Consider the following 19,048-nt stretch of genomic DNA (forward strand, 5'->3'; position numbering starts at 1 on the left):
ATGCCCCATAACAACCAGGTAGGTCACCAGTGCAGCTCTCGCGTACATGCTTACACATGTAAATCAATACCTGCTATTTGCAAAGCTGGCAAAGTGTCAACACATTCTTTCTGTACACAGCGTGGTTTTGCCAGCCACCTTGAGGGCAGTCTGATGTGATGCAATGCTCCGAGGGAAATGCTTCATCTTCCCATTCTCCTCTCACCGCTAGTCTGCCCATCAGAAATGACAATTAAGTGTAAGGTGCCAAAAGCATAAGCAATCATTAAGGCAAGAGAATAACCTTGAATTTGGTCCAAAATATACAGTGACTAATGGGAAGTCCTAAATAAATCTGCTAAACAGACCGAATAAAACCTACTGCCTTTTGCGAACTGCTGGAAATAAATCTACCGCGCTGGATGAAGAAAATACGCCTTTACAATTTGCACATGGCTTACAATGCTTAACTGTAATTTTGTATTAATTTCCTTATTTCTTTAAGCCTACTGCATTGGTGTCACATTGTATGGTGATTCGGTATAGAAACGCGAGTTCAAGGCAAGCGAAATCCCCAGGCTTACCTTCGTTTTGCATGAATCTCTTCTGTGGATGTTACCATGATGAGAACTTTGAGCTTTTGCACAAATGTTTCCTAGCTGCTACTAATCATTCTGTGTCTTTATAGGAAATCATTCTGAAACGAGCAGCTGACATTGCTGAAGCATTATACAGCGTGCCACGCAATCACAACCAGATTCCTACTCTAGCCAACACTCCTGCTCATACTGGCATGATGGGAGTGAACTCGTTTAGCAGCCAGCTAGCAGTCAATGTTTCAGAAACATCACAAGCTAACGACCAAGGTATGTGGGCTTTCAAGAGTTAATCCTTGTTGGCTGTGTTTGGACAGTGCCTATTAATATTGGCTAATGTCAGCGCTGTGTTCTACCTCTTTCTCTCCTTGTTGTATGTCTGAGCGCGCGATGAAATGCCATCTTTAACTTTCTCATAATACCTAATTCTTCCTGTTCTTCTGTTTACTGTTATCGTAAAGCATCTCTGGTGGAAAAAGAAATTGGCAAAGCCTAGAAAGCTCTTTATTATTCACAGTAAATATACAGTGTGTTTGTTTATTATAAAATAATTATGTCTAGGTATCTCCACCTGTTTCTGAGTATTTGCACAGATAAATCTAATTTGATGTCTGTGATTGTAAAGTATTTTGTTTATAAGCATGTGTGACATATATGTTACTAATAAAAGAAATAGTTGATTTAATTTACATTTCGTAATTGAAAACGCATGTAGCATATTGCATTTAAAATTAATTTTGATACTAATGAAAGGAGTGAGACCAGATTATTGGATATGTTCAAAACCGTATTTTTTGCTTGCAACATAATTATTAAATTGATTGCTCAGATAGAAAAAAATGTTGTTTAAAATCCTGATTCTGCTATCTTTCCTCTTATAAGAGATTGTCTTTTAATGCATTTCCAAGCTAATAAGCCTTATAAAATTCTGCGCTTGATCTTGAATTAGTTTTCACTGATGACTACACCTTACGAAAGTGCCAGCTTATTGTTAGTATAAAAATACCAATCATAAAATGAAGACCCCAAAACAGCCTTTTAAAGTAACTCACTGCAAACAATAAAGTCTTTCTCGCCAGCTCTGGCATTTGAAGGTCTGAAAGTTCACGCAGTGTGTTGGTACCAACCAGGACTCAAGCCTGTTGATAATTGCTACTAAAGACAAACGCGAAGCAAACTGACACAGCTGGATCGAAGAGAGCTTTTGTTGGCTGTCTATGCTAAGAGGAGAGACAACATAGAGTGCTCGCAGATGATTTAAGTAGGGTTGGCGTGATAAGGTTATCTCAAACTGCAAGAGTTGATAGGGCAGTAACAGACAACTCAAAGCAAAGCTGTGCAATCAATTAAAACTGTGTAATATCTGATGCATGAGGAAACCCCCCAGCCCTAAGTTTATATTATAAAATAACATTATTTTTTTGGGGTGGGGGGGTTTCTAACACAGTAGGTTACAGTCGCAACACAAGCAGTGTTTCCCCGCGAGGATATGTTCCGAGCAGTACTCCTCAGCAGTCCAATTACAACACAGTCAGCAATAGCATGAATGGATATGGCAATGCCGGCATGCCCAATCTAGGTGTACCAGGTTCCCCTGGATTTCTTAATGGCTCCTCAGCTAACTCTCCTTATGGCAGTAAGTGTCTATTTTTGGTAACACATCATCATATAGATTCATATTTACTACAAAATCAAATACTTGCATTGTTTTGATTTTCTATATCGTGAGCTACTGGATAAAAGGAGGGGTGACTCTGGAGGCTGGACGTAAAAATGAATTTAATAAATTGATCTGTTTGTGCCATAATACAACCTCAGATAGAAAAAAAAAAAAAATTGGACTGCACAATTTGTAACAAAAGTCCAACACAAAAGAGTTTGCCTGTTATCCAGAGAGTGGCCAAGCCAAGGCATTTCATTTCTTTTTTTTTTAATATATATTTATATATATTATATATATATATTTTAAAAGGCAAGGCCCTATCACTCTCTTTTTCCGTGTTTGCCGTGAAAACCTCAATCTGAGTCCTGATTATTTTTGCTTTATTGCAGTAGTGCCGTCAAGCCCTACCATGGCAGCCTCTTCGGTCACCCTCCCTTCAAACTGTAGCAGTACACACGGCATTTTCTCATTCTCACCTGCCAATGTCATCTCTGCAGTGAAACAAAAGAGCGCCTTTGCTCCTGTTGTCAGGCCCCAAGCCTCTCCTCCACCATCTTGCACCAGTGCAAATGGAAATGGACTTCAAGGTGAGCCGGATCTCTCAATTTTCTTTGTATTGCTTTTTGGTACATACACTAAAACTACTGATGGTTTGTGTTGGAGAAAGGTACCTTACTGTATTTTTTGGTTTCTGATGCTCTCGTGGTGATGTAGAAGAAGTAGAACAGCACACATGACATGCTATGATCTTAAGCAGATCTGAGGCCAGTTTTCATACTTACCGTTCCGAAAACTCCAGTTGTCGTGACATTTTCCCTCAAGATTTTGTACATTGAATATTAACTTAAGAACGTATCCCCTGATGCTTCTTGGAGGTTTTGTCTACTCCTTGCATTTCCTTATACATCTCTGAATACAGTCATATGGACGTTCGAAGACAGCAACATTCCAGCGTAACGTGATGCAATTTCCTCACTTTACATGAGATGCAACAGGTATTGTCAAATGCTCCCAATTAGGAGAAATCAAGCTCTTACTCATTGAGCAAAGCTTCCCTTGCACCATCTAGCCACTTGTGCAGTGGATTTGCATGCTCTCTGGGCCATAATTCACTCACTAGTGTTACATTTGTTACTTCCATAAGTGAATATCCAGTATTTTAACTGAATTAGGCAATTACAAACTATTTCTTCTCTCTCTCTTTTTTTTTTCTAATCTGCATAAAATTCGTGTGGTGTAGCACAATGAATAATTTGAAAATTGGTCACCTGCTGGTAGTGGGGCAGGAGGAACTATGATACAGTGTATGTTTTGTGGAAGAACAGAAATACGAGCAAAGACGCGTTCCCTTTTGTGGCATATTTTAAAGTTGAGAAGGTCGCCCTGTCCCATTCATTACAATCATGGAAAAGGTTTGCTTGCCTGTGTTCTCCAAACAAAGAACCTATCCCACATGGCAGCACTGCAATTCAGTGAAATTCAGGAAATCAGAAAGTGCTGCAGACAGTGTCACCTGGGGGCTGCGACTCTTCTTCACTTTCTTAGCTAAGATAAGGTAACTCTTACTTATTCATAGCGTTGTCACAATACCCATAACAAGATGAGCACTCACTGCCAAACAGGTGAAGACATACACTGCAATTTGCTGCCTGCTGATTTTGGATACCTCTGTTCTGTGATATCTACCTCAGGGCACTTCCAAGAAACCTCATCCTACAGAACTGACTGCCCACCAACGGCCCTACCATTGCAGACCAGTGTCTCAGAATGAATGTCCCTGCATCATAGCTTGTTAGTAACTTCTCGGTCCAGAGAAGATAGCATCTGAGAGCTTATTATGCACTCAGGTCAATGAAGGACTGAGGATCCAGCTGCACAAATATTATTGTAGGGTGGATGTTAAAGAAAAGGGTAATTAGATTAACAATTTACGCCACTGCATAAGTCTTTGCAGTTGAAGCTTGACTATGCTGCAGTATATAGAAAACCAGACCAAGCATAAGCAATATTCTTAGAGAAGATGATCCATTTGTAAAAATAATCCTACTTTCTTCCATATAAAAATATAAAGCTTAAGAATTAAAAGAATATATGAATATAAAAATTAAATAGTTGCCATTTCAGCAGGTGAGTAAAGGGCTTCCCACTTGCTATCCAAGGTTTCAGGTGCTTATAAGATCTAGGTAACTGCAGAGTGGGGTTGTCAGAAGAGTGTGAGCAGAATGCCCAATTCCCAACAGACACCGAGCCCTAATTTCCTCCAGCACCTCCAGCCCTCCCAGTAATCATCCACTGTCACCCTCAGCTGAAAAATGCCCTTTGTGTAAAATCCTGGCAGCCCATTTGGAGTGCACCAGTGCTGACTTAGTTGAGCTGAAGGCCCAGCTGTCCCTGTGCTCAGGGTGCTGTGACCCAAGCGGCAGACCTGGCATTGCCCACAGTGAATTCCCTCCTGCAGGTGCTGCTAAAGCTCTAAGGATTTTTTGTTACATACCCTAGAGACCTGAACCGTTGTGTTACAGAGCTGTCCCTGCAGTACTCAGCATGTGAAGCTTCTAAAACATGAGGGCACTTAGAAGGTTCAGCCTGAGCTGATGGCAGAGCAGGGGGTTTCCACTTCCTATTTTCTTAGTTATCGTTGGACACAGAGCCCTTTTTAAAGTTTAATTACTCTCTTTCTGAGCACTGAACAAGAGGCTGTGCAGAAATCTCTTATTTTTTGTTCAGCAGCCAAACTGAAAATGGTTGAGGTGTTGATCTGGGGAAAAAAAAATCATGCTGTCCTCACCCTGCTGAGACAGCAAAACCAAATCTTGTCATTTGAACAAAATGACACAGAGAAATATCAGGAAAGTCCTTCTGGTCTGGTAATTACAGCACCAACTTCCAGGCTGTGGCAAAAACTCTGATTATTTATGCAAGGTAGCACTTCACCCACAGAGGAAAGTTGGGACAGGGCAGTTGGGGTAAAATCTCTGGGTTTGGGTTGTGTGAGAGAAAATCAAATTGCACCTGACACATTCATGTGAGTGCCTTCATCACCGTGCCGAGGGGCATCAGCATTTTTATCCAACCAGAGCTGCCCAGTCTGAGCTGCTGGCAGAGCAGGGCATTTCTGCTTCCTATTTTCTTAGGCAGTGCTTGACACAGAGCCCTTCCTAAAGGTTAATTACTCACCTGAGCACTGTACAAGAGGCTCGAGAGTTTTCTGATCAGCACGTCAGACCACATTTTGTATGTTAAAATACAACACAGAATATTGAAGACCATCGGGACCGCAGTGGTCCTCAATCAACAGAGCCTCTCTGCACAGCTGAAAGCACCATTAGCAATGGCCGTGGACACTGGGTCAAACTGAGACAGAAGCAAAAAATTCATGGTCACCAGTGATTGTTTTTAAGGTGAATCCTGCAGCTGATGGATCTGGGTAGCAGAGGATGACGTGCTCTTTTAACCTGGAGCAGGGTGTCCTCTCTATTGTTGCTTGTCATTTTCTGCCTACATAATTCTGAACTAATCAGCTGTTTTTCACCCAGCGCTATGGGAGGTGGTTGGCTATGGCAAGGCATCAGCATGCTGACACAGTCAGGCCATACAACTCCCCATTTTTCACATCAAAGTTTGTTATCACTGTGAACAGATAGTCAGATGAGAACATGGCAAATTCCTATATGCAACAGACAAGGGCAGTGCTTTTATGGGGCTTTGGGGTGTTTACTGCAGTAGTTCTTGCTAAGCACACCCCTGTGGGATTTGTCTGTGCAAAAAAGATTCTGCTCTTGGTTCTTCTGAGATGACTGCCAAGGACTGACCATAGAGAGGTCTGTAACCAACATAGGGACTCAATATTTTCCTAAAGAGATTCAAGAAAGAGGGTAGGAAAAATTCACAAGCATAAAAAGAAGACAAACCAGTGAAATCAGTGCTAAGGTGTAGTCTCCTTCCTTGCTACATTCACAATCCATTCCTCCTCGTGCTGTGTTGTGAATACATGCATCCTTTGCCAATTGATACTGCAATTAGGGTCAGAACTTGGAAACTGCAGCTTGCAGAGAGAGATGCACTGCAAGTACGACTCGCTCCTGTAAGCCTGCAGAATGGAGCCTTTGGGCCCTATCCAAAAAAAAACACAACCTCGTTAACTTTGTATGACTTCCATTAGAGAGCCTATGATCAGAAAGTTAAGCACTTCCATGTTTCTTAAGAGCAGGATGCTAGAATATGGGTTCCTCAGGGCAGAGAGCTTTTTCCTGTTCAAAACAACGGATGTATAAGGTATAAAATATTTTTTTTTGCACAAAAGTACTACCTTGCTGTAAAGTTGGAAGTGTGTTCAGAATTCAGTTTTCAACTGTAATTTTCTTGTAATTGACTTTGAAATCGCACTCTGGATAAGCCTTATGACTGTAATGCAGAACAAAAGGTTCTCTACATTCTTTTAAAACTGCATCCTGCTTAATTTTCCGGTCTCCCCCCAGTTGAAACTATTGTTATTTAAACACTAGCCACCCTGTTTTTCTTTAGGGAGGCATTTGCTATCAATTTGCACAGAAAGAACCAGAGAGCAGCAATTCGCAATTGTCAAATGTCACAACTAAAATAAATAGCGAAATAAAAGACTAGAACAATGATTTTGCATCACCTCCCCATTGTGCAACAGATGGAATTTGACAAAAACAGCTGAATAGATTAAACAAAAGATTTCAGCCCTTATTCTCCTGAAAAGCATGCAGCAGCTACCTATATTTTCACAAATATGCCCCATCCCTGCAGGCATTCAAGGCCAGGCTGGATGTGGCTCTGGGCAGCCTGGTCTGCTGGTTGGTGACCTGCACACAGCAGGGGGTTGAAACAACATGATCACTGTGGTTCTTTTCAACACAGGCCATTCTATGGCTCTACGATTCTAAATCAGAAGCTAATTATGAGCCTTTCAATAAACATGTGATTAAAAATTACAGGGTAGTATTGCCAGCTATCTGTGTGCTCTTAGCGCATTTCCGCACACAACTTCTGGAAGAAAAGTCCAGATTCTTTTTTTTTTTCTGCAAAGTTTTCATGTGAAAAGAGAGCAGAGCAGATGAGCACTGCTCACTCACACTGTACTCAGCATGCTGGCACAGCCCATGTCCCCCCAGCACCCCGACATGGAGCAAAGTGATGGATACCAGCTGAACATGAATGCAGGATACAGAAGTGCAATGTATTTTGAGATGACCTGTGCTGATCCTGCTCTCCAGGGTAGCTGGGGGTTGTATTGTAATAGAACAGATCTCCAGTTGGCTTTGGATGTACTCTCATGGTCACAAGTGCCCAGGGTGGGGGTTTCCCTTCCCATCCTCCGGGGTGAATGGCACAGCCATTCCCCAATGGGATGGGAAGGCCAAAAAGTGAAAGGGAACCCAACCAGTGAAGGGTTGTCCCAGAGCTCTGTGCTCCTCTTACCTTGTTGAATATCCAATGGAAGCGTGGGATGCAGACTGAGTTCTCCTGCTGGAAGCAGTCTCTGTAAATAAATCACCATTCACGAGCTGTTTTGTTTCCAGTTGTGTGACTTCTGTCCCGCTTCAGGTTTGAAACATACGCTGAAATTATAACTGTAGCTCCTGGTTGTTGTAGGGGACTCTGCTACGTCGGGAATGTGTGTGTACACAAGTCTTCCAAACCATAAAGTTGTACCAGGGAATCTGAAATAAATTAATATTGTTGAAATTAATGAACTGAGAAATTGAAGTTCACATCGCTACAAGAACAAATTTATTAATATCTGTTGTACATAAATTAATGAGAAATATCATTATGACAAAAATTAAACAACGCTACAATTAAAGACAGTCTAAATTATGTTCCTACCAAGGAGTTAACCGGAGAAAAAGCAGCAGGCTTTGGCATCTCAGTGTTAAACTGGAGGAAAAAACGAGATGGCGAGATAGGGATATTAATCTCGTGCCTTTTTATAGCAGTCGGTGTATGGATTTGAGAGCAGGTGTACAGCACTCGGCTTTGATCTTAGAGAGTCCTTGACTTGCTTGGCCCTGCTATTGTGATCAAGTGCAATTAGGAGAACGTTGGCATGGAGGTTTTCTGCTCAGGCTCTGGTTCTGGGGAGGAAGCGGAGGTTTGCGGGGCTCTGCTTGCTGGGCCAGGCTGTCCCCCAGGCTGGCTGCTAACAGAGCTCCGCCAGCAAAAGAGCGTTGGGATCTCCTTTGGAACGGTGCAAGGGCGCTGTGTCGGGAAAGCATTTGTGCAGCCTTCCTCCGCTCCACGCAGTGCTGGATGCCAACGGGCTGCACTATATACACCGTATACACATGCTGTGTATATGGGGACACCCCATGTGATGCTCCATGTCCGCCCGCCGCGACCCAGACGTGCCTTGTTGTACAGCATGCAATAACAGCCGGTTTTTCTCTTTTTCTTTTAGCTATGTCCGGGCTTGTAGTCCCGCCAATGTAAAGTCATTTTGTTTACCTACCGTAGCGCCAAGCTTCAAGGATGGGCTTAGGGGACACGTTTAGTATATTAAGACATGCTGATGGAAACAGTGTCTTCAAAACAGAATCAGCAACAAATCGAAATGCTACAAAAAAAAAAAAAAAAAAAAAAAAAAAAAAAAAAAGACTTTGTTTAAAGATTTTATTTAAACTATTAAGAATCTACATGCAAACAACCTACTTCTTCATGAACAATTCCATTTTATTGACTGAATTTTTTCTCATATTTTCACATTTCTCAGTCCTGAAGAATAAGGAAAAAGCGACGCCTATTTTGTATAAAGTTTCTGATTACGTCTTGGCTATGTCTAGTACTTGCTATGTGTTGGGAGAAACTTTGTGGATGCACCATTTTGATTATCATGAAACACTGATGAAAAATGCCTCCGAACATTTTTCTGTACTCATAACTAGATTCACAATGGTTGTGTATCTCTATAATGTGAAATATTTTTTTGTGGTGGAACAAAGGGGGCCAAGGAGGTCATGAGCCATCAAACTGGAAGAAGGATGAATATATGGTCGGAACAAACACCGGGGCGGGGGTGGGCGCGGGAGGGTTTACCATTGCTTAACTTCATCTTAATGAAATGGAACTTTGTAACTTATTGTAGTTAGAAATTGTAACTTTGATATTGAATTCTCTTGCCTTCAACAAGCACACTGACAGAGAAAAAATTGCTACTGTCTGTTGGTAAAAACCTATACTTCCACTGCTAGAGCTTCCTGTTAAGCAAGTGTGATCTGCAACATTTTTTCAACTTTTGCTAGCACTGTATACTATTGCATTCTTAGGCTACTGTGAAGTCTATGTTTCTTGTACCAGAAAATTGTCCTTTTGACTTCTAGATCCTTCTTCCCTAATGTGTTTTGTATGTGGTTATAAAATTGTAGACTTTTGTGATTTTGCCAAAGTTGTAGCTAAATATTTATACACTTGTCTTGAATTTTTTTCAGATCCACTTAAATATCTAGAAAAGCAAATTTTATTCCTTATGAAGCCTGTAAGGAATAAAATAGTCTTACCCATCGCAACACCTTCTTTCACATAAACACTTGCAGTCACTAAGGGAATTTATTTTGTAACATATCAACTATAAATATTGTATTTATCTTTGAAATTTTGTATATTGCTTTTCATCATTTTGTTTTCTTGTATGTATTGGTTTTTGTCATGGCCTGGTATGGTGATGCTGAGAACAGCATTCAGCCAACAGCAGTTGCCTTCATGTTTTTCTTTGAAGTAAATCAGCGTCCGTGCATTTCGTTTGTACTTGGTGAAGTTGCTATTATTTCGACTCTCCATCCTTTTCGTTCCTTCCTTTCTTTTTTTTCTTTTTCTTTTTTCCCTTTTTTTATTATTTTTGAGGAAAAGTCAAATTCATCGTTTATTTTTATATGATTTTTAAGTTATCAGAACAAATAATTTTGAAAAAGAAGTTGTTTGTTGTATAGTCAAACCCAATTTGTGCCACATGGCTGTAATGAATACTAGTAGAATATGTGCATGTGATACAGCCACAAAAAAGAGGAATCTGTTTTGTGGTTGCTTTTTTTTCCCCCCTTTTTTCTTTTCTTTCTTTTTTACTTTTTTTTATTTTTATTCCCTTTATTTTCCTTTCCTTTCCTTTCGTTTATTTTATTATTATTGTTTTTTGTTTGCTCCATTTTGTTTTATTTCAAAGGCTGTAACAAATCGTTGTTAGCTGCCACCCATGACTTTGCCACGTAGCTGAACTGTGTTTACTGGGAAAAGTCAGAGGCCTAAAAGTTTAAAATAAATTCACTTCTGATGTTTTAATTAAAACGTTTGCCACATTAACTTCTCCGATGCCTTAAAAGTGAACTTCTTTGAAGAACTTTTGTGCTGTTTTATCACAGGCTTACACCACAATTGTTAACCGCTACTTCATTTGGGTGATTTCTGGTGTAAAAGAAAAGCACAAACCCGGTGTACAACTCTATCACTCCTTTATGTGTCTATTTTCTGCTGCACTCTGCATCCTCCCGAACCCTGCACTGTTTAAAACAGAGAAAAGTTTCACTCGAGATCAGGATCACACGTGATTTTTAAACGCCTGGGGTTTGCTTATTTCGGTTTCTCGCTTTTTTTATGGAACTTTTTGTAATGGACCCACAGATGACTGTACTTTTTAAACTGGAATGACCTCCATCGTGTTTTGTGGCTGTTAGTGCCAAATCCATAGTGAGAAATGTTTCTGGTTTTCTTTTACTTTGCACTAAATGGTTTGCAAATGCAGCACTGCAAAACGTTTTGCAAACTGCAGCAGAATTAAGGTTTGAACCAAAAAGGAGGGATCTCTTTTTTTCTTTTTTTTTCTTTTATTTCTTTTTTTCTTTTTCTTTTTCTCCTTTCTGGGCAAAAAAATGCACATTTTAATAAAGTGTTTATTAAAGGGTTTAAAAGAATGATACAGTGTGTCACAGCCAAGAAATGCCCCGCGCGTTTCTTTGGTGATAACCAATAAGGCTTAGCTAAGTGGAAAAGCCTGAGAAGTCACTTTGGAACTGAATTGCCTCAGTTATATTTTGTCTAATGACGTTCTGAGCTAACGAAGAGGTCACGTGTACATGTTAAAAACATTTGCAACTTTCTTCATAACTGCAACCTGTTTGTGTTTTAGATTACTTAGAGCAGCCATCGCTTCATCATCTCCGAACGGAAAGCTTCACTAAATGGTAGATTTTACTGTTAAAGACCCTACAATAAGATTGTTTTATCTGTACATTTTTTCATATATTTAACTGTATAAAAAAAAAAAAAAATGTTCATTTTACACAATATTTAATTAAAGTATTTCTTGTCTGTGAATTTCATTTTTTAGTAAGTTTATCTGGTTTGATTATTAAAAAAAAAACAACGGACAACACACGAAACAAAAGAATGCAGCACCAGGGCTCTCGTTTCTAACCGCCAGCGCTTGTACTCACGTCTCAATTAAAAACCATAAGCCACGAAATAGGTTTTCCCTGGGAAAAAGCCAGGATCCTGGGAAGGAAGGCAGCAGCCTGCTGCTCCGCCACGGTGATGCGTCCCAGACAGCCTGTATGTAAAGGTAATGGCAGAGCTGCTTCTTTCTGTTCCATTTTCAGATGGCATTGTGAGATTCTGTCAACAGGAAAAGTTATTTTAAACGCAGCATAACCCGAATTTTCCACGCAGTGCTTTCGCACCGAAGGTCAACCTGCTTGTTTTCTCATTGCTGATAAGAAAGCAAATGTTTTTTGATAATTATAACAGCGAACACCGAAGTATGTTGTCCCTTGGACTCCAGCATGTGTAGTGTGCATCTCATGTACCTGAGCGTGAGTGTGCAGAGGTGGGCACGAGTCAAACCTCCTGGGTGCAGGGTGTGTGCATGGGAGGCAGCTCCAGCACCGACCTGAAGCTGAGCACGTGTCTTGGTAAAGGAGGCGGTTCAGCAGGCCACTTCTGCTCCAGCATTACCAGGCACTGCTGGAAACGTCAAGAAGGCACTGAGATAACCAAGCTTGGAAGAAAAAATACGTACAGGTGCAGGTGTGTATTCTGCCATCTGACAGGTAGAGTGCCTTCGGTGCCCTGTGCTTCTGTAGTTCAGTGACGAGTGTGATGAGGAGCTGCAGCACGCTGTAGCTACATTCTAGAAAGAAGCAAACCCAGGATATTTAACTGTGTTTCCTCCTATATTTCCATCGTTTTTATATGTGATGTTAAAAATAGAGAGCACTTTCGATTATGACTATTATTTTGCATTGACAGCCATTTCACTCTGTGTATGTACCTGCATATCATGTCTAACCACTGGCACAATCAGACACGCGCCACTAAAAATAAGACTTTTTATGGGGATGAAAGTCTGCATGATGCCTACTGGCACTGCTCCTTTTAGGTTCGTTTCAAAGGTTTGAATAACGAGTGCCTAAATGGTTGGTCTAACGTTCAATACAAAGAAAATACAAAAGAAAATAAAACACACGTTCTGTGTTGAGAACGACAGGTCCTGGAGCGATCCAGCACCCGTGACACATCTATATCCATAGCTTGGCAATCGCCCTGCCAGGAAAATATGTTGTGTCAGCTCACACCAAGTTTAGAAATGCAAAGAAGAAGATGATAAAATTTCCTTAATCGAAATGAAGGAATAGAGTCTCTAAAAGTATATGCCAATTATTGCAGAGCAGATTTTTAAAGTCTTTCAAGCTTTTAAAGATTATTCAAAGCACTTGAAATAGGCTTCAATCTAATGCCTCATTTCATTGCATTAAACAGCCTAGTTAATAAAGAATCAATATATTCAAAGGGCAAGGTTATCTTTTGTCTATAAGGGGTGGTGTCATTCTGAACCTTTTATAGTTCAAATGCTGAAAAAGACCTCATGAAATCCATACTCATCAAGTGGGTCAACTAGAGCAATAAAGAGGCCCCTGAAAGAATGGCTGCGCTCCTTTAAAACAACTATAAGTCTTATCTCCCCCGCATAGTGCTTGCGCAGAATCAGCCAGAAAATGTCAATTTCTCATCAAGACAAGAGGCCCAATGATAATTTTTTTCTAGAGAATACATACAATTAGGAGAATGCAGAAAGGCCCCATCAGTGATTTGTAGCTTATTATGTCACCAGCAAGCTGCGATCTACTGCTAAGCAGATAATAAGGGCTGTTGATAACTGAAGTGTCAATATGCCAAAGAACGATTTTTGAATGTGAGCCCTTGTGCTTTTTTTCCCCTCCTTGTGCAGATCGCAGGGCCTGATAACAGAGCATCTGCCAACCGACACCGCGCGCCGGACCACACAATTAATGCCATGAATAAATAGCACAAAAGAGTTTAGATTCTTTATACTCTTTGAGACAATTCCCTGTTTTACCCTTCAAGGATTTCTTTTATGTTCGAATAAGGTTGCTTTTAATGAAATTTAAACTCATCAGAGGAAATCAAAACCCTCAAATCAGATTACAAATTGATTTTTTTTCTTTTTTTTTGGTCACTTGTCATTATACAATGTACTGCCCTAAGTTTTACAGGAAAAGGAAGAGAAAGTGCCGGGTATTGAGTAAGAGTATGCAAACAGTCTTGGAAAAGGCATATGAAAGAGGAACGTTCCTAAAATTCCACAAGAAAGTTTTACAGAGTTGATGTGTATCAACACGCGATCGTTACTGTTATGCTCACCATGTGCTGGTTATAAAGAAAAAACTATACTAGAACTTTGAAATGCATACATTAAATCACCAAACCCAAGTGATCTCTGTTTTTCTTATATATAATGCTAGATGTCTTTGTTACATACAAGGAATTAAATATTATTTCTCACAGCTCAGGTCAATAGCAGCAGAAGGTGAATCTGAGAGTGGGTCTGGTACCCCTTCCCTTTGGTGACGTTGCCAGTGCAGTTTGGCCAGCTAAAATACGATGCTGGCAACATATGCTATATACAGCCATGATCTTTTTGTTTCCTTCCGCGTTCCAATAAAGTCACTGTTGTACTACCACGTTTTTGTTTTCTCTTTATTTATCAGCTTGAAGAAACGAGATATAGTAAATTGGTTACTAAACGCTAATTTTTGTTGCCTGAAATTTTTAGAGGACTTCTGTTGTGATGTGACACTGTTTTCCACTGGCCCTGAGATAAATGAAAAGATTTGAGAAACTTCTTTGTAACAAAGGAAGGCATTAACTTCCCCAGACCACTGGGAATGGTGAGTGCAAAAAAGATCTGCTCCAAGCAGACAGAGCTCACAGCGTTGTATAGATTGCTCAAAACCAAACAGCCCACCAACCAACCACAAACTAACAAAAATGGAAACTGAGTCCAGAATTGGTCTGTGTAATACAGCCAACAAGCTCTGAAGTTGCCCTGTACTGACAGTGGGATTAGCATAGGGACAGCAAGGGGAAGGAGGAGATCAGCCAGGAGGACTTGGGGGAGCTGCACAGAGCGGAGCTGCCCTGGGCACGGGGCTCCAGAGCTGCCATTGCCTCGGCCTGGCTGTGGTGCCAGCGGGCAGGAGGATGCTGGCATCAACCTGGCCAGACATGGAAGCACTTGAAACCATAATGACTAGAAATAATTCAGAACCTGCAATACGTTGTCTTGCAAGGCTGTATGGCCAGACCAAGTGTCACTCAGTGAGGAAGGGGAAATAAGTACTGAAAAGGACAGGAGCCGTGCCATACAGTAGAAGCCACTCCAGCTCAGCAGGGAGTCCCATCTCTGAGCACCCCAGCCCTCCAGCAGCCTGTCCAGCCTCCCTGCTGCCCCATGCCCTTCCCTGGGGCAGCACTAGGCTCTCCGTGGGGCAGCAGGCAGGCTGCAGCAAGGCTCTGGGCAGCCTGGGGGGGCCATGGCCCACAGCCAGAAATAAAACCAGGAGGGCCAGACAGCTTCACAGGTTTACACATCACTTTGGAAAAGTCAGCTGTGTGAAGAAAACAGCAAAGCGTAGATTGGTTTGGGATAAAAGCTCCCAAAACATACTCGAGGTGGAACACCACCAGTTTCACCTACATCAGGTGAAAGGGCCAGGTGTGTACATCTGTGGGTCAATGTTGGAAAATCCCACAGTGCAGCTGTGCTGAACAGGTAGCTCTGGAAGAGCCTTGGGCTTCCTCCCTGGACATCAGTGAAATTGAAGAGTGGACATTTTTACAAAATGGAATTCCTGTTTTTTCATCTTAAGGAAACGGAGCTGACAGAGCTGGAACCAGACCCTAGCAAGTGAGCCCAGCCACTGCTATGCTCTGCTCAGCTGAGGGCTGAGGAACTCAGAGAGGAAGGTGGTAGTGGATGAGCTGCTGTATCTGTGCTTTTGCAGTCAAGTCATGGGAGACAAAAATCATGGTTTAATCATCTGCAGGGGGATAAGAATGGAAGAAGGTCTACAAAGCAGGGTGAAACAGCTCTAGGGAGAGGGCGAGATTTAGTTTGCTCTAAATCAGAAAGTAGCACTGCCAGCAGAAAGCCATGCAAAAGGGACTCAGCTGTGATGCCAAACATGGTCAGTCCCATTTAGCAGGTGGCAGGGACAAGATGAAGGCACCACGCTCATGCTGTGATGCCCCATGAGGTAACTCAGCCCTGCTCAGGCACCTCATGATTGATACATGCTTGCAGAAGTGATGGAATGAACCTTTTTTCTATAGAAGTGGGAAGAAAATAGAAGGAATTTACCTTTGAATTTTGTAGAACCAATATCTCCATAGAGCAGGGTGTCAGGTAGAATCATTTCGAGGTTTTGTTGCCTGAGGTCTACCTTCGATGGTTGGGGGCTTCCCCCCCAATCAGCATCCATGTTTCTTATTCGTTTATTTTTAGTCCACTGTGCCATGTCTGCACCACGTGGAGACCAGTCACTTGTGTTTGCATATCAAACGTTGTATCCCAAACCAGTCTAAGCTGCCAAAGACTGCACTGCTGCTGGGATGCTGCTTTGCAGAGCAGTTCATGTTTGCTTTATGTTGCTGTTGAGTGGGAAAGCAAGACCCTTGCAGTAGGCCATCAAATCCAGCAGTTACCTCTGCAGGTGAGAACTGTTATCCCATACTGCTGCAAGAACTGGTCAGATCCCAGGTAGGACAAAGAGGAGGCTGGAAGACAAATGCTTCATCTTCTCTCAGTGCTACATCATGTTTGCACAGCATGGTTTGCTGTGGGTGTCTTGCATGATCCATATGGATGGAAGAGCCTTCAGAAGCTGCTGTGCAGGAAACAGACAGAAGTTAAGCAGATAAAGAAGATAAAGATGCCCGAAATGCTCTGCTTCAGCTAGCGTTAAGATGTCACAACCACAAAACTACAATGCCTCAAAGAGTAATAGATGCATGTTAGTGTAACCAGCTACAGATCTCACATTGTTCATGTAAATGCAAAAATCTGAGAAAAGTTCTTTTAAATCTTTTTGTTAACATTACCCTGGCAAGCAGTTAGCAGAAGCAAATCAAGCACTGTTGCTCTCTGGGTGCTGCCCGTACTATGAGGGAAATAACCTGCAGGAACACACCAGGCCGTGCAATGGGGACTCATCAGCCACAAACTGGTAGAGAAGAGTTTGTGCTTCCAGGGCAGCTGGATGGGGCTGGCAGAGCAAGGGCAGGGACGTGGTGTTTTTGTGCAACAGGGACGCCACAAGTTCAATCAGGGTCAGGAAAACATATTTTTTTCTATGCTGAAATTATCCATTCCGAATGGAAACAGACACAAATAACTCTGGTGTGTGAACTGTACATACCTCACACTGTTCACTGCTCCTGTAGTAAGTTCAAATATAAGGAAGAGCAGAAACAACAGGCTTGGGTGCTAAAATATACATTCCAGCCATCACAACTGGACTGCCTCAAGGTCAAATTTACACTGCTTTCTATCACCACTCTCTATATTCTCTCTAATGAAATGACCCTTGTCCTGCAGTCTTCTGGCACCATGATGAGAAGAGAAAGCCTTGTTGTCTGCTGTCATGGCTACTCTGCCCCATACTTTCAATGCGAAGATTAAATATTGATACATAGCAGGGCAGTAAGAGCCACTGACCAGGGATGCGGCGCTGCTGGTGGGATGGGCTGCCCACCCCTGTGCCTCACAGTGACAAACCTTGTGCAAGCCCTTCCAGCAACAGTGCAGGAATGTCTGTTCCTTTCAATGTATTTGTCTGGTTCAGGTCAATGACTAATTCACTTGAAACTGAAAACCCGATTGGGAGCTGGAAGAGCAGAAAATGTGTTTTCCTCTCCCTGTCCATGAATAAAAAATAGATTTGAAAGGATAAGATCTGCCAGTTTTAGCATCTTGAAGGACGTGGTGACCACAAACCACCCATTCAGCATTTTGAATGCAGATAATACCATTTCCTTTGCTTAGTAGCTCTATGAACATATTAACTCTAAACACATAGGTTGTTTAGAAGAGAACTTGACAACGCATGGAATACTACGGGAAATGCAACATCCAGCCATTTCATAGACACAGAAATACAAAGCATATAACCTGAACATTAAATAGAACTGCCTACACAAGAGGAAATAGTTAAAGTAACCCAGGTCAGCAGACTGAACAGCCAGAAGACATGCATATTTGGAAAAAAATGATGGGTGCAGGCCTTGGGAAGGAGCCTGGGCTCTCCCAGCATTGCCATAGGAAAAAGCAACGCAGGACAGCGATTTCAGACAAAACCTTTTCCTGAGACCTTCTGGATACTTCTGTCAGTAATACTTACCCAATACCTGGTGATGGAAAAGCCACCCATCAGCATCCTTTTTCCCAGTGTACACACACATGTAGTGCAGCTAACAGCACCTCATTCAATGCTGCTTCCTTTGCTCTTCGCTCCATCTTTAATGCAGCGTTGCCCTTTGGTAGCTGTGTGGTTAGGGTTAGGGTTAGGCCTGTGACATTTTAGGGTCAGCAGTTCTGTCTCAGGGTCCATTTTCACATGAGCTGACCTCCTGGAATTTTGTTTTCAAGCAACATTTGGACATCTCATTTAAACTCCATTTATACATCTCCTGTAAACTCACGTTTACAGGATCCAAGTCTGCATTTGTGATGAAGGGCCGAGCCCGGGCTCTGATGTGGCAGACTGTGAAGCACCAGGAACGTACTGTGCTGCAGTGAGCCAGTGATGGCCACACACTGCCAGCAGTGCAAACCTGGTGTTTGTGCCACCTCACACAGCCCAACTGGGGAGCAGCCTTGCTGCACAGGACCTCCTCAGTCAGGGACAGGTGCAGGCATGCTGGCAATCAGCAAAGCCAAGGTGTATTTCCTGCAGCATGCAGCTGGGGGCATTTTGCAACTCATTTTGCCGGAGAAAACTTGTTATTTAATTGCCTTTGCTGCTGCTGGATCGGAGTCAAAATGAGTGGGAATATCAGGTCCTGCCAGATATATTCAATCATATTACGGCTTTTTTCCCCCGAATGGATGCAGCATGCCAGTGAGCAGTGAAGCAGTTAAACACAGCCGTGCAGATGCCAGCAAGGCTGCGATTTCACAAGGAGCATCCCACCAAAATGAACAAGGAGAACGCACACATCCCCAGGTGCTTCTACCAGTCCCCACAGAGAGCTTACGGGAAGGGAACTCAATGGCTTGGCCAACTGCTGGAAGGAGGGATCTCTGTTCTGACAAAGCACGAATACCATCCAACACAGCTCCTAAATAAATAGTGAGGGCTGTTAAAATTCAGAAGGATGCATTCACGCTGCCAAGCAGGTGGAGCGAGGAGGCAGAGGTGCCCCCAACAGCCCAGCCCCGCATCGCAGTGCTCCACAAAACTGGGTGGAGAGGGGAAAAAGCAATGTCTAAATGAGTCCAAAA

The 19,048-nt window shown here is 42.2% G+C and overlaps 1 protein-coding gene and 1 long non-coding RNA gene across 12 annotated transcripts in view; one reads left to right on the forward strand and one right to left on the reverse strand.

Moving 5' to 3' along the window:
- The window catches only part of EBF3 (EBF transcription factor 3), a 110,236-nt gene extending 101,489 nt beyond the window's left edge, over nt 1-8,747 (forward strand). For 5 of the 10 annotated variants that reach the window (XM_042818103.1, XM_042818104.1, XM_042818105.1 and 2 more), the window contains 5 exons: nt 1-18; nt 668-845; nt 2,026-2,211; nt 2,628-2,825; nt 8,663-8,747. The exon at nt 1-18 is cut by the window's left edge and continues 48 nt beyond it. In XM_042818103.1, the coding sequence (XP_042674037.1) occupies nt 1-18; nt 668-845; nt 2,026-2,211; nt 2,628-2,825; nt 8,663-8,694 (612 nt within the window). In that variant the 3' untranslated portion in view covers nt 8,695-8,747. Of the gene's footprint in view, nt 19-667; nt 846-2,022; nt 2,212-2,627; nt 2,826-8,662 lie in introns of all 10 variants that reach the window. The other 5 variants (XM_042818109.1, XM_042818110.1, XM_042818111.1 and 2 more) reach the window with 3 other exon arrangements.
- The window catches only part of LOC122159968, a 35,610-nt gene extending 18,967 nt beyond the window's left edge, over nt 1-16,643 (reverse strand). Inside the window, exons 1-4 of one of the 2 annotated variants that reach the window (XR_006168714.1) lie at nt 15,908-16,643; nt 11,685-11,862; nt 8,714-8,818; nt 7,684-7,925 (exon numbers count right to left, since the gene is read on the reverse strand). This is a non-coding gene — a long non-coding RNA (uncharacterized LOC122159968). Of the gene's footprint in view, nt 1-7,683; nt 7,926-8,713; nt 8,819-11,684; nt 11,863-12,265; nt 12,370-15,907 lie in introns of those variants that run through there. The other variant, XR_006168715.1, reaches the window with a different exon arrangement.
- Between the last annotated feature and the right edge of the window lie 2,405 nt (nt 16,644-19,048).

This window comes from Centrocercus urophasianus, unplaced genomic scaffold (assembly GCF_019232065.1).
Source record: "Centrocercus urophasianus isolate 14NV4802_14NV808 unplaced genomic scaffold, USGS_Curo_1.0 seq_17, whole genome shotgun sequence".
Lineage (NCBI taxonomy): Eukaryota > Metazoa > Chordata > Aves > Galliformes > Phasianidae > Centrocercus > Centrocercus urophasianus.